Below are 13036 nucleotides of genomic sequence, written 5' to 3'. Positions count from 1 at the left end.
CACCGACAATCGAACCGTCTGCTGCAAGCCGGCTGCACGGTCAACTGGTCCTGTTTTGTGTAGAAATGGCGATTTCCAGGCGAGGACACAGGCGACTATCTGCCTCTGAAATGAGCGATCATTTTCGGCTGATCAATGAACAGTCCGTTGAGGATATCAACCTGGAATTTTTCTACAAACCACACACACTTACGCTTCTTTTAGCTGCGCTGATCGCTACAGTCTACTTTGCATTCACAAAGTAAGTCATTTTCCCCCCTTTTGTTGTACGGAGACAAGTCGACCTTTTTGTTTGCCAATATTATATTATAGGGAAGTCGACTTTGTCCAGCAGGCGGGGCCGCGAGATGGTACAAAATGCCCGATTTGACCTACATTTATTTGAGCCACATATTTTTTTATAAATGCAGATACAAAACTATTCTGTACTCCCTCTCACAATAGGTCCAACTGGATAGGTACAGTAGGCCTATTGATATGTTGTTAATGTTATTTTAATAAAATAATAAATTATTATATTTAATAATTATTTTTAAATCATTATTTAATTGTACTTTTTTTATAGTTTTATTTGTGGATAACTTTCCGTATGGCGCCACCGCTTTTTTACAAAATTTTACAAAAAGGGATATGGCAAATTAGATACTTTATTATTTCATAAATAAAAAAGTGGTGGCGCCATACGGAAACTTTTCCAATGAAAACATTAGCAGCCTTAGCAAGCACGGTCATACCTCATAGATCATGACAGTTACGGAGTTAGAATTATCAATATTTACAATAGGTTACGATTTTTACAACTGTGCCAATCACATCCCTTCTGGTCCCTTCATTCACAAATGAACAACATGGAAATTTCTCAAAAAAACCAACCTCCGAGTCCATGGATATGACATCAAAGAAAAAGCCAAGTTCATATATCCTGTGAATGCGAATGCAATACGAATTTTGCCTTCACAAATTCGCAGCGAATCATTCGCAACAGTTGAACTGTGTTCAACTCCTGCAAAACATTCGCTGCGAACACAGCCATGTAACAATAAAATTTGCCTCGCATTAGCATTCGCAAATGAACCAGGCTTTACTCATTTACAAGTGTGTGAAAATTGTATTCAATAGTTAAATTTAAATTTTTGTTTATATTAATTTTGGTTTCTACCCATACACCGATGTGTGTTAGCACTGTATACTCAGTACTTTCCCGAGTCTTGTGAAAAAATATCACAGACATGTTACTCTGGTGGGATTCAAACTTCATAAATTTTTATTTATTTATTCATAATCTGTTTATTTTGTGCATATTTTTTTTCTTCATCACTTCAGAACGAGTGACACAAGCAACGATGGCAATATCCGCAATGGTCTGTGCTGTGTTGTATTCTTCTTTCTTCTTATCAGTCTACTTGCATTCCCAAACGGTAAATAGAGTCAAAGAGCTGCATGGCTATAGTGTTGGGTAATTCAGATATCTTCCAAAGTGCACAGTGCAGGGCCCAATTCATAGAGCACAAAAATTTGCTTAGCATGAAATTTTTGCCTTATTCAAGTGTGATTACCAAACAAATTACCGTTTGTTACATATTGCTTGTTACTGGTATTCAGCTGCTGTTTGCAAATCCTGAAAATCAAGTGGTTGGTAATTCTGGGGTTTTTTTTAAGGCAAAAATTTCATGCTAAGCAAATGTTTGTGCTTGGCAGCTCTATGAAACTGGGCCCAGTCCTAGTTTTGATTTGACAAATAACCACAGTCCACGGATTGTTGACACCTGCAGTAGTAGACCCAACTTCATAAAGCCTACATGTATGCTTAATGTATGGTAATCATTAAACATGCCAAGGACAGAAGTTTTAAAAGGATGTGGCCTCCATTAAATTCCATGCTTGTTTCTTACACTGGCTATTTTGATAATTGTCAGCAACAGAGTGTGGGTTCGAATCCTGGTCCTACACTTTGGTGACCTTGAGCAAGGCACTTCTAAACCCATTATTGCAAACTTCAAATGTTTTGAAGATAGTGTATTCTGCTCTACAAGTCATGCTATTATTGCCAGGCTCCTAGTGGATGATACCCATGAATGCATACATCCTAACGGACTGTGAAGCGAGCACTAATGTTTCAGCCCCAGGGGTCGATTTCACAAACAGTTTGGACTCGTCTTATCTCGAGTTAGGACTAGTAACTCGTCCTAACTTAGGATTAATCTTAAGGTCTGCATGCTGCAGTGCAGTGTTGGGACTCGTCCTAATGTCCTAAGATTAGTCCTAAGATTAGTCTTAAGTTAGGAAGAGTTTTGTGAAATAGTGTCCAGGAGTATGTAGCATTATGGTGACTGTTGATTTGGGTCGCCAGCCCAAATCATTCATGTGTAACCCTCATCTTAGATAAGGATAAGGATCATTTTTATTTGCAACCACATAGGGTTGGGTTCGTTATAGAGAAAATACATTAAAAGTTACAAAATACATCACCAAAAAAAAAAAAAAATCTATTACAAGGTGAAGCTGAGGTTAAAGACCTGCTTGAACGAAAATTTCAAGTCGTAAACTTTGCTGAAATTCACTTAAAATGTTTTCAAAGAATAGGGAAATCGAGTCATATGACAATAAAAAGTTTTCAATTGTGTAAAAAAACTATCATTTTGAATGCCCTTATCCAGCGCTTTTCTGAGAGATTTGCGAAAAGCCCTGTTACGTAATCACTCTCAAAACGTCATCTCTGGGAGCTCCAATTTGTAAAGCCGCTTTGTTGCAGCGTGGAGGCATAACAAAGCAAGCTCCCAGAGATGACGTCAGCGGCATTGTCCTTTGACACGCGCTCTCGACGGCAGAAGTGTTTTTAGTTTTTCAAAACCTTTAGGTTGGGGCCTGATTTTATAGTCGATAATTACGAAAAATTCAGAAGTGTACAAATATCAAAATTACATTAAAATGGTGAACAGGTGCATTATAAACAAGTTAAAATACCATTTTTGTTGAAAACATTCTGCTCAGTTAGCTGTTTAAAAAAAAATAAAAAACGAAGTGGCTGTCCGACCTTGTGATGTTAGGCGATATAACGATAACAATTCTTTATTAGCGCATTTCACAATAACCGTATCAATGCGCTTTACATTAGTGCCCTGGTCATAGGGCCAATAACATCCCTTTTTAATGTTTCTCAGCTCCCTTGGGAGAATACAACCTGGGCAACAGTTTATATCGCTCCAAAGGCTTTTCATTCACAATATCAACCTTTACCCTCGCAGGGTGAAGAGAAGCAATTATAGTAAAGTATCTTGCTCAAGGATATCTTATTAAAAAAAAAACATTATAAAGTACCTAATTCTTTTTTATTCTTTTTTTGTCAAGGTCCATTTACAAGGCCCCATCCAGCATTATGGCGAGTTGTATTTGGTAAGTTTGTATCTGTTAACAACAAAAACATTTTTATGGAAGGAGGTCATACTTCAATTTCGCTCGGCCCCAGCCACCTGTTTCTTCTGAGACTGCTTGGATGAGCTGATCAGGGCCAAATTTCATAGCACTGCTAAGCACAAAAATTTGCTTAGCATGAAATTTTTGCCTTCATAAAAACAGGATTTTTAACCAAATTTCCATGTTTTATTTTAGGATAAGCAAACAATCAGCTGAATACCAGTAACAGGCAATATGCATCAAATGGAAATTTCGTTGGTAATCCTGTTTTTATCAAGGAAGACATTTCATGCTAAGCAAATTTTAGTGCTTAGCAGCTCTATGAAATTGGGCCCAGGCCTGTACATGTATGCTTTGATTTTGAAAGGGCAAGGGCACCGAGGCATTTTCTCCTTGAAAAGGGCACCCTTTGAGGAAATTGTATATTTCATTGCAAGGGCACAAAGGCAATATGTCCAAAGGGCAATGAGGCAATCGCCTTCGTTGCCTCCATGGAGTAAGACATAAGACATAAGAAAACTTTATTGATCTCCAAAAGAAGAAATTGCATTGCTCACACAAGTTTTTTTTTTAAACACACCAAATATAAAGATAGAAGTAGCAGGCCTGGCTGATAAGTTTGTACTAATTCTTATTGATGTGTTTAATGCTTCCTCTACTAGGTGTCAGTGTGATGTATCTATTGCTTCTTGTCTTCATTTTGTTTCAAAACTACCAAGACATCCGTCGCATTATGGTCTGGTTCTTCCCCGATCTTGAAGCGCAACAACCTACAGAAAAAGTAAGTCCTGTCAGTCGGGCTAAGGCCACATAAAAAAAAATTGTTGATCGTCCTTTTTTTTGCGGATGGGGGAGGGAGGGATTTTTTAAATATTTTTTTAAAAGTTTTGTTGACATGCCAAATATGAAATCAAGAATAAAGAAATCATCAAAATCACTAAAAAACAGAGGGTTTGTGTGTTTTTGATGTTTTCAATAGTTTTGTCAAACAAATTTAACTCCTGTATGCCGTTTTCTGTAAACTTTTTCAAACAACTAAGCACAGTGTAGCCCAAGTAAATATTTTAAGAATTGTGCTTGCTTTGCCAACATGAATAAAAACTTTCTTTAAACATCTTGTCAAACCTGTACATTTTGAAAAAAATATCAGCTGAAAAGGTTGTTTTTTTAATTTTATGTGGCCTAGTGAGAAGGGGAAAATACATCTTTAGTTTTGGGGAGAGTAGATTTTTATTACAGCATTTAAACTTTTATTTTTTTTATTTCGTTCATTCAATTTGGTTTTATTCAAAACACCAAACAACAAGACTAACTTGATAGCTATAGTTTCCTTTTTTTTTTAAACATCAGAGGTGCTAATTTGTGTATGGTGTATATGTTTTCATTATCCTTTTTTTTAAATAAATATTTCATTTTAACCTGTCAAATTAATAAATGAATGAATGAATAAATGACTAACATTTTGTTGAGCATGATGTTACAATTTTCAAATGCTTTTTTTCCATTGCCAAGTTTTCAGATGGAAACATTCCTCTGGAGAGGATGAACTTCATAATGTCGATAGATCTTTATCACGGTGTGGTCATCTTGATTTTACTCCATTCCAACTCATTAACCAAACTGAGGCTGGACGAAATAATAGTCTGGTGCCATGCGCAATGAATGTTAGCATTCATTACTGTTATTGGAAACAGGGAACATGACCAAGATGGTGACAGGGTGATAAAGGTCTTTACTGCACAATCCAAACATTTCAACTCACTACACGTATCATCTTTCTCTCTCTAGTCTTACGCAGTTAATTGTTCAGACATAACCTTTGAGCGAGTGTGGGGTCACCTGGACTGGTTTGCATTCTCACATTTTTTCGGCTGGATCGTCAAAGCAATGATGATTCGGCATTGGGGGATCTTATGGACGCTGAGCTTTACATGGGAACTAACAGAGGTACCTTCAGTTTTAAAATATAACTCTCTCTCTCTCTTTCTCCAAAAAAGTTAAAAACAGGGCTTGGATTTGTAGTAAAGAATGAGCTGTATGCTTAACAACTTTTTGGGATGGAACGAAAGGAAATTTGAGTAGACTTGAGGTTTGAACCAACAATTTCCAGATAAGCGTACCAGCGCTTTACCAACTGAGCTATCTAGCTTAATGCTATTTCTCCATTATCTTTGTTAGGGGTGCCATTCAGTCTCTTTGTTCGACCCCAAATTGTTTAAAACTTAGCCAGTCAGTCAATTTCCTTTTTGCAGACTTGACATTCTTCCTACTTTAGTCTGATTGTTAAATTGTTTGGCTCTTGTGAAGGAACAGTCAAATTCTATTAAAGGCGACATCATGTGTACATAGTGTACTTGATAAAATATTCCTACTGATTTCCAAAGGACCCAAAATCATGCCTGCTTGTGGTTTATTACTTGAATTTGATAATTTTTTAACCCTTGGTATTTTGTAATTTATCCAGTTTGCCTTCATCCACCTTCTGCCCAACTTTGCGGAGTGCTGGTGGGACTCCCTGGTCCTGGATTTTCTCCTATGTAACGGCGCTGGGATCTGTCTGGGTCTATTTTTGTGCAAAAAGCTGGAGATTAAAAATTTTCACTGGGATAGCATCAGGTAAATTGATTCCCAGCTGGGCTTTTAAAGGCAGTGGACACTATTGGCGATTACTCAAAATAATTATTAGCATAAAACCTTTCTTGGTGACGAGTAATGGGGAGAGGTTGATGGTATAAAACATTGTGAGAAACAGCTCCCTCTGAAGTGACGTAGTTTTCGAGAAAGAAGTAATTTTCCACGAATTTGATTTCGATACCTCAGATTTAGAACTTGAGGTCTCGAAATCAACCATCTAAACGCACACAACTTCATGTGACAAGGGTGTTTTTTTCTTTCAGTATTATCTCGCAAGTTCGATGACCGATTGAGCTTGAATTTTCACAGGTTTATTATTTTATGCATGTGTTGAGATACACCAACTGTGAAGGCTAGTCTTTGACAATTACCAATCGTGTCCAGTGTCTTTAAACCCTTTGGAGACCATGATGGGCGAGTATATGTACATGTGCATGAACCAATGACCGAAGCCCCAAAAACACATATCTGGTTGGGGTTCACATAACTTCTATGATTGTAGCCATTTTTTTTTTTTTTGAACAAACACTTCAACTTCTCTTCTGTCTGTTTAAAGTCCTGTACCAAAAGTGCCCTCTTTCAAAATTTCTGACGGAGCTCAAAGCTACATGTAAGTCTTGGTTTTGGAAAGCTCAATGTAATGTTAAAATAGCGTAGTCGGTGTTTAAAGACAGTGGACACTATTGGTAATTGTCAAAGATCAGTCTTCTCACTTGGTGCATCTCAACATATGCATAAAAATAACAAACCTGTGAAAATTTGAGCTTGATTGGTCGTTGAAGTTGCGAGATAAAAATGAAAGAAAAACCAACCGTGTCACACGAAGTTGTGTGCTTTCAGATGCAAGTTGATTTCGAGACCTCATCTAATTCTGAGGTCTCAAAATCAAATTTGTAGAAAATTACTTCTTTCTCAAAAACTACGTTACTTCAGAGGGAGCCGTTTCTCACAGTGTTTTATACTATCAACCTCTCCATATTACTCGTTACCAAGTAAGGTTTTATGCTAATAAATATTTTGAGTAATTACCAATAGTGTCCACTGCCTTTAAGATGATGACTGAACAGATCAAATTATTCAACTATAAGAGTTCATGAAAATATTTTGATCTCCCACTAACAGAATGCAGTCTTTAACATAAAACTGAGCTAGTTTCAGTTTGAATCCACAATTACTTTGATGTTTTTTTTCCCCAGAGATATCCGTTCTACATCTGGTAAAATCAGGCGAGCCATGTTGCAGTTTACGCCAGCAAGGTTCGTACCCTCCCCTGTAAATTATAAGTTATAGAGTATGGGTTAAAAACAGTTTTGAAGGGAAGTTATACGTTGGGTAGTCAGTCTAAAATTAATGTTTTGATTAGAAGCCTACTGCAGCTTTCGATAGTGTACAGCATTTAAGAAATCATTTTGTTTGAATCAGGTATCGTCTTCATAATGACACTAGGTTGTTTTCCACGATGGTTTTACAAAACGTCTTCAGAATTTTTTTCTGCTATTCATCGTTTTAACTACCTTTTATTGTATTAACTGCCAAATTGTACATTTAAGACCACAATTAAGTTTTTTACTGCTAGTGTCTTTTATAAATGTTGATGAAATGAATAAACCAAGTCTCTTGTTGCCTCTGTGAAATCGTCCCTGGCCAAAACAAACATTAATATTCAATCTTATATCGTGTCTGTACAGTTGGACAGAGGTACGCTGGCTGGATCCACAATCTTCCTACATGCGTGTCATTGCAGTCTTCATTATGATTCTCTTCACACAGGTAAAGTAATTTACTTCTTTCATGTATCAACCCAATTCACCCGACGTCAACATCCCACGTATCATATTCATCTGTTTAAATACACTGGACACTATTGGTAATTGTCAAAGACCAGTCTTCTCACTTGTTGTATCTCAACATATGCATAAATGACAAACCTGTGAAAAGTTGAGCTCCGTTGGTCATCGACATTGCGAGAAAATAGTGAAAGAAAAAACACCCTTGCTTGCACAAGTTGTGTGCTTCCAGATGCTTGAATTCGAGTCCCCAGTTGAGGTCTTGAGTTCAATTCAAATATCTTATTGAGAAATTACTTCTGTCTCAAAAACTTTGTTACTTCAGAGGGAGCGGTTTCTCACATTGTTTTATACTATCAATAGCTCTCCATTGCTTATTACCAAGTAATTTTTTATGCTAACAAATATTATGAGTAATTACCACAGAACATATGAACAGGTAATAGTGTAATAATTTGTTAGGACACAGAATGAGGTATTCAAACCCGCAACCTTGTGATTGCAAGTCCTACAGTTTAAAGCCATTACATGTATACACTTTCGGTACAGAAAAAAAAAAAGTTCACAGATTTACAAATAATTTACAGGGTTTACAGTAGGTAATGGTGAAAGACTTCTCCTGAAATATTAGTCCACGAAATGCTTTACTTTTTGAGAAAACATTAAAACAATATCAATTGTCGTACGCGAGAATTACGGATTTATTTTAAACACATGTCATGACACGGCGAAACGTGCGCAAACAAGAGTGGGTTTTCCCGTTATTTTCTCCCGACTCCGATGACCGATTGAGCCTAAATTTTCACAGGTTTATTATTTTATATATAAGTTGTGATCCACGAAGTGTGGGACTTGGACAATACTGTTTACCGAAAGTGTATAATGTCTTTAACCACTGGACCAATGTGACATACTGTGTTGTGTGTGAACCTTCGGATGACATACCAATTTTTCTAAAACCGACTCATTGATTTCTCTCTCATTTTCATTTGCAGCTTGTGGAGCTAAATACTTTCTTCTCTAAACACATTTTCCTATTCGCTCCGGACCATCCGCTCTGCGTTATTCGCATTTGCTTAGTATGTTCAATGGTGGCTCCAGTACTGAGGTAAGCTGGACTCAGCGTCGTAGATCAAGCCGTATTTCATGTTGCTGCTCACTGGGCCCGATTTCATAAAGCTGTCAAACACAACAACTTGCTTAGCACTGACAAATCTTGCTTATTATCACTGACAAATCTTGCTTATTAGCACTGACAAATCTGGCTTGAGGCAGAAAGACATTATCAACCAAAATACCACAAAGTATTGCGACTGATACACTGCTCTGCAATTTCTGCACAGCAGAGAATTTTTGCCCAGCACTGTTTTATCCTCGACAGCTTTATGAAAGTGGCCTCTGTGGTGCTGGTCACCTGTTCCTCCTTGCCACTTACTGACTTGGTATTTGAATCTATTTTGTTTCTTTGTATCTTCATTTTTCTATTTGTATATTTTTATACCAGTGTATAAAGTGAATAAAACTAAACTCAAACTAAACTCTGGGAGCAAAAATGATGCACTGACGGTAGCAGTTAAATCTGCAGTTAATATTAATGATTAACAGGTCAGCAAGTATTGTTTGCTTGAACCTTTTATATTGCACTTTGTTACTATATTGAAATTGGCACTAAATGGAAAAGCAGGATAGTTCTTTTCATAAGCGAGAAATCTCCCGAATTCCGACAAAATCTACTCTGCGGAAGTAGAATATATAGCAAGACAAGTTCTCAAAAGAACATAGTCTTCCTAGCAAGTAGATACACACATGGTGTTACCGCAAACCAAATATATATAAATAGTTTTGTTTAATGTTGTTCGTATTACAGGCAATATCATTCTTACGTGACGGACCCTGCTTGTAAGAGGGTTGGAACTCAACTCTGGGTTTTTGCGTGAGTATACCGTGTTGTATTTTCCGAAAAAAACAGAGTAGTTTTGTGATTATTTCCTTTCTCAAACAGAAAACCAGTGAACAGAGCGGCCAACTCTTCCTGATTCTGCAGAAAGTTCCATGAAAATGAAACCAATCTTTTCATGTTCTGATTAACACGACTTTTCTCCCGACTTTTCACAGGTTTCTTATTTTATATATAAGTTGTGATACATGAAGTGTGGGCCTTGGACAATACTGCTTACTGAAAGTGTCCAATGGCTTTAAGTGTCTTGCTCAAAGACACAAGTGTCACGACCGGGATTCAAACCCACACTCTGCTGAACAAAAACACCAGAGCTGGAGTTCGGTGCTCTTATACTCTCTGCCACGACACCCATTATCATGGCGTCGAACAAAAATTAGAAATAATCTGTAACTGATCATCTTCCATTGCTGTGTTTTATTTCAGAGCCATAACTGTGATTGAATCTCTCATCTGTGTAAAGAGTGCAATTGATCTGTTTGCTCAGACCATTATTTTCAACGTAGTCCTTTGGTTACTGGCACAGGTAAAGAGGCATACTTGGGATTCTCTCAGAATTTTTCTTGATTTCAGGACTTCCACAAAATCCAAGGATTATTTTTTTTTTTTGTAAAGATTAAATTTAAAAAAACATGAAGATAAAAAAAATAATAATAATGCCCCAGATCACACAGTGGGGCTTTTAAAGGCAGTGATAGTTTGAAAACAAATCCTGACAATGACTAGAGCAAGAACGTCGAAACATCGAAACCAATTAAGAAGTTGATACTAATCTAGTAAAAGCTAAAGTAGTCAAGCCAATTTTCTACTTTCCGCCCAGGTAGTAGTTAAAAAGCAGTACAGTTCTTTTCGGAACTGAGAAGTCTCGTGAATTCCAAAAATCTACTCTGCTGTAGTTGAATGTAAAGCAAGACAGTTCGCTAAAGAACATAATCTTCAAGTAATACACGCATGGTGTTATGGCAAACCATAGTCTTGATTACACTTCTAAAAAAAGTGTTAAGTTGTATTAAGCACCACTCTCTCTCTTTTTAAACCCATTTTTATTGATGACCATTCCTCTTCGTTGCAGATGCTTATGGTTGTGATTTGTCTGTATGGAATCGTCTTACAAACAAGGAAGGAGGGTCACACGGTAAGTAATAATTAACCCTCAAACATGGCACTTCTTTGGTCCCAACGAACCCACGTATTCAGCTCATGCCAGTGTTGTAGTCAAAATCTGGAAGTCTGAGACCCAGACCAATACATTGGCAGCCTTGATAAAAACAGGAATACCAGCCAAATTTCCATTTGTTGCAAACTGCTTGTTACTGGTATTCAGCTGTTAATTGCAGCTGTTAATTGCTTATCCTGAAAATCACTCGGAAGTAATGGTTGATAATCGTGTTTTTATCAGGTAGAAGTTTCATGCTAAGCAAACTTTTGTGCTTAGCAGCTCTATGAAATTGGGCCCAGTTCTCGCAAGACTGAGACTAGCCCATCCAAGACCGCAAAAAAGGATCTTGAGACAGACCAAGACTACCTAGGTCTCCAGATCTACAACACTGGCTCATGCGTAGTTAGCTCCAACCACTTTCCAAAGATTAAGAGCAGATCTGCCATCCTCCCTGATTCTTCAGAAAGTTCCCTGAAAATAAACCAATCATTCCATGTTCTGATGGGACAAATTTGAAAATCCCCTGATTTTAGAAACTTTTTTATAACATCAAAGAGTTTTTTAATAATAATAATAATAATAAACAACGCTTATAAAGCGCCTTACATGACTGGACCCCAAGGCGCTGTACACATTAAAAATAGCTGCAAACAAGAGCAAAAAAAAACCAACGAGCATAAAAGATTTCTAAAAATATAAACCACAAAATGGACCAGCCAATAGTTAAAACCACAAACCGCGAAATTTAAAAAGTTATGGAAAAGCACTACTATAAAAAGATTAGTTAAACTTACAATACTTTAAAAAGTTCGTTCATTGATGATTTTTGTATTGTATGTTCTTCTAGGACCGATCACGAAACACTAAAAAGCGGACGGAGAATTCATACATAGAAGAAGTGAATGGGCTCTCATCAAACTCTGAGCAGTCATCTGGCGCTACACACAGGTACAACACCAGGAGGCGGATTAGCGCCGCTGGTGGAGACCTCAACTAAATTCTCTGGAGGTATCTTAGATCTTGTCCACCAGACCTGCCGCCGGCTTTACAAAACTTTACGCATCTTTGTAAGTCCACTTGCGTAGCTGTGTAAGTTGTGTACCGCTGACACAAGAAATCTTGCACAAGTGAACTTACATAAGCAGAAAGTTTTTTTAAATCAGGAATCTATGGGGTCGTTCAGACATGGTACTAAAGTTGGTTTAACTCATGGTTCAACCCGATCGAGTTCAACTCAGTGTGTCTGAACGGATCTAAAGTTAGACCGAATCGAGTTCAACCCACAAAAGATAAACCATCCAGGGAGGGGGTTTATCTTTTAACACTGTGTGGACAGAATAAAAAAGACCACATCCGGTTTAACTCACGACAGGCGACCCATTGACCTCTGTAATCATTACGTAAACACACGGTGACCAATGAACAGGACAATAAATGGGATGTTAGAGTAACGGGGTCGCGTTTGCTTTGACCTCTCATAACCAAAGATGAACCGTATCGGGTTTAACTCAGTGCTGTCTGAACTCAAGTGGCAATTTCTTTTTAGGACCACCCCCTGCTGCTCATAAAAGTTAAACCGGTTCGGGTCTAACTTAGTACGCTGTCTGAACATACCCTCAGAAGTTGTTCATGAGACCTGCCTGAGACCCGGTTTCACAAAACTTTACGCATCTTTGCGTCCACTTGCGTAACTGCGTAAGTTGTTCACCAGTAGCACAAGGAATCTTGCACTAGTGAACTTTATACAAAAGCGTGAAGTTTTGTGACTTTAGCTGCCGAGGCCCCCTATGTTAGAGCAATGCTAATCACGAGCGAAAAATCCGCCTATTTATTTCATGCTGCTGTTAGAATTCTTCATTTGGGCACCTAGCGCAGAAAGTTGTTGCTAACCCTGTTCACTGAAAGTTATGGTGATGTAATGTAAGTGTACTTTCTCTATCTATCAAAGTAGACTCAGCTGTAGACATTGTAACCAATGTAAGCAACTGGGCCAACTTTCATAAAGCAGCTTAGTCACACAAAGTTGCTTAGCACTACGAAATTATGCTTGCTCTGCAAGATTTGTCTGTATTTGTCAAATTTATA

At 37.6% G+C, this 13036-nt stretch overlaps 1 protein-coding gene across 1 annotated transcript; it reads left to right on the top strand.

Annotated features, from left to right (window-relative positions):
- The first annotated feature begins 9 nt into the window (after nt 1–9).
- On the top strand, nt 10–12207 carry LOC117300847 (phosphatidylserine synthase 1-like). The gene is made up of 13 exons (XM_033784696.1): nt 10–241; nt 1324–1418; nt 3349–3393; nt 4077–4195; nt 5203–5361; nt 5879–6030; nt 7245–7304; nt 7737–7818; nt 8831–8943; nt 9703–9768; nt 10219–10318; nt 10865–10927; nt 11799–12207. Exons 1-13 carry the CDS (start codon nt 66–68, stop codon nt 11946–11948), a joined length of 1380 nt encoding a protein of 459 aa, XP_033640587.1. The 5' UTR covers nt 10–65; the 3' UTR covers nt 11949–12207.
- The last annotated feature ends 829 nt before the right edge of the window (nt 12208–13036 follow it).

This window comes from Asterias rubens, chromosome 16 (genome assembly GCF_902459465.1).
Source record: "Asterias rubens chromosome 16, eAstRub1.3, whole genome shotgun sequence".
NCBI lineage: Eukaryota > Metazoa > Echinodermata > Asteroidea > Forcipulatida > Asteriidae > Asterias > Asterias rubens.
The sequence above is the reverse complement of the archived record's forward strand: the minus strand, read 5'-3'. Positions and strand labels throughout refer to the sequence as shown.

What these genes read in the sequence shown, in the direction of transcription:
- LOC117300847 (XM_033784696.1), top strand. Translation starts at nt 66, where the DNA reads ATGGCGATTTCCAGGCGAGGACACAGGCGACTATCTGCCTCTGAAATG. An exon ending in TTACATGGGAACTAACAGAG is followed by an intron (nt 5,362 to 5,878) that starts GTACCTTCAGTT and finishes TAATTTATCCAG; the next exon opens with TTTGCCTTCATCCACCTTCT. An exon ending in TTTCACTGGGATAGCATCAG is followed by an intron (nt 6,031 to 7,244) that starts GTAAATTGATTC and finishes TTTTTTCCCCAG; the next exon opens with AGATATCCGTTCTACATCTG.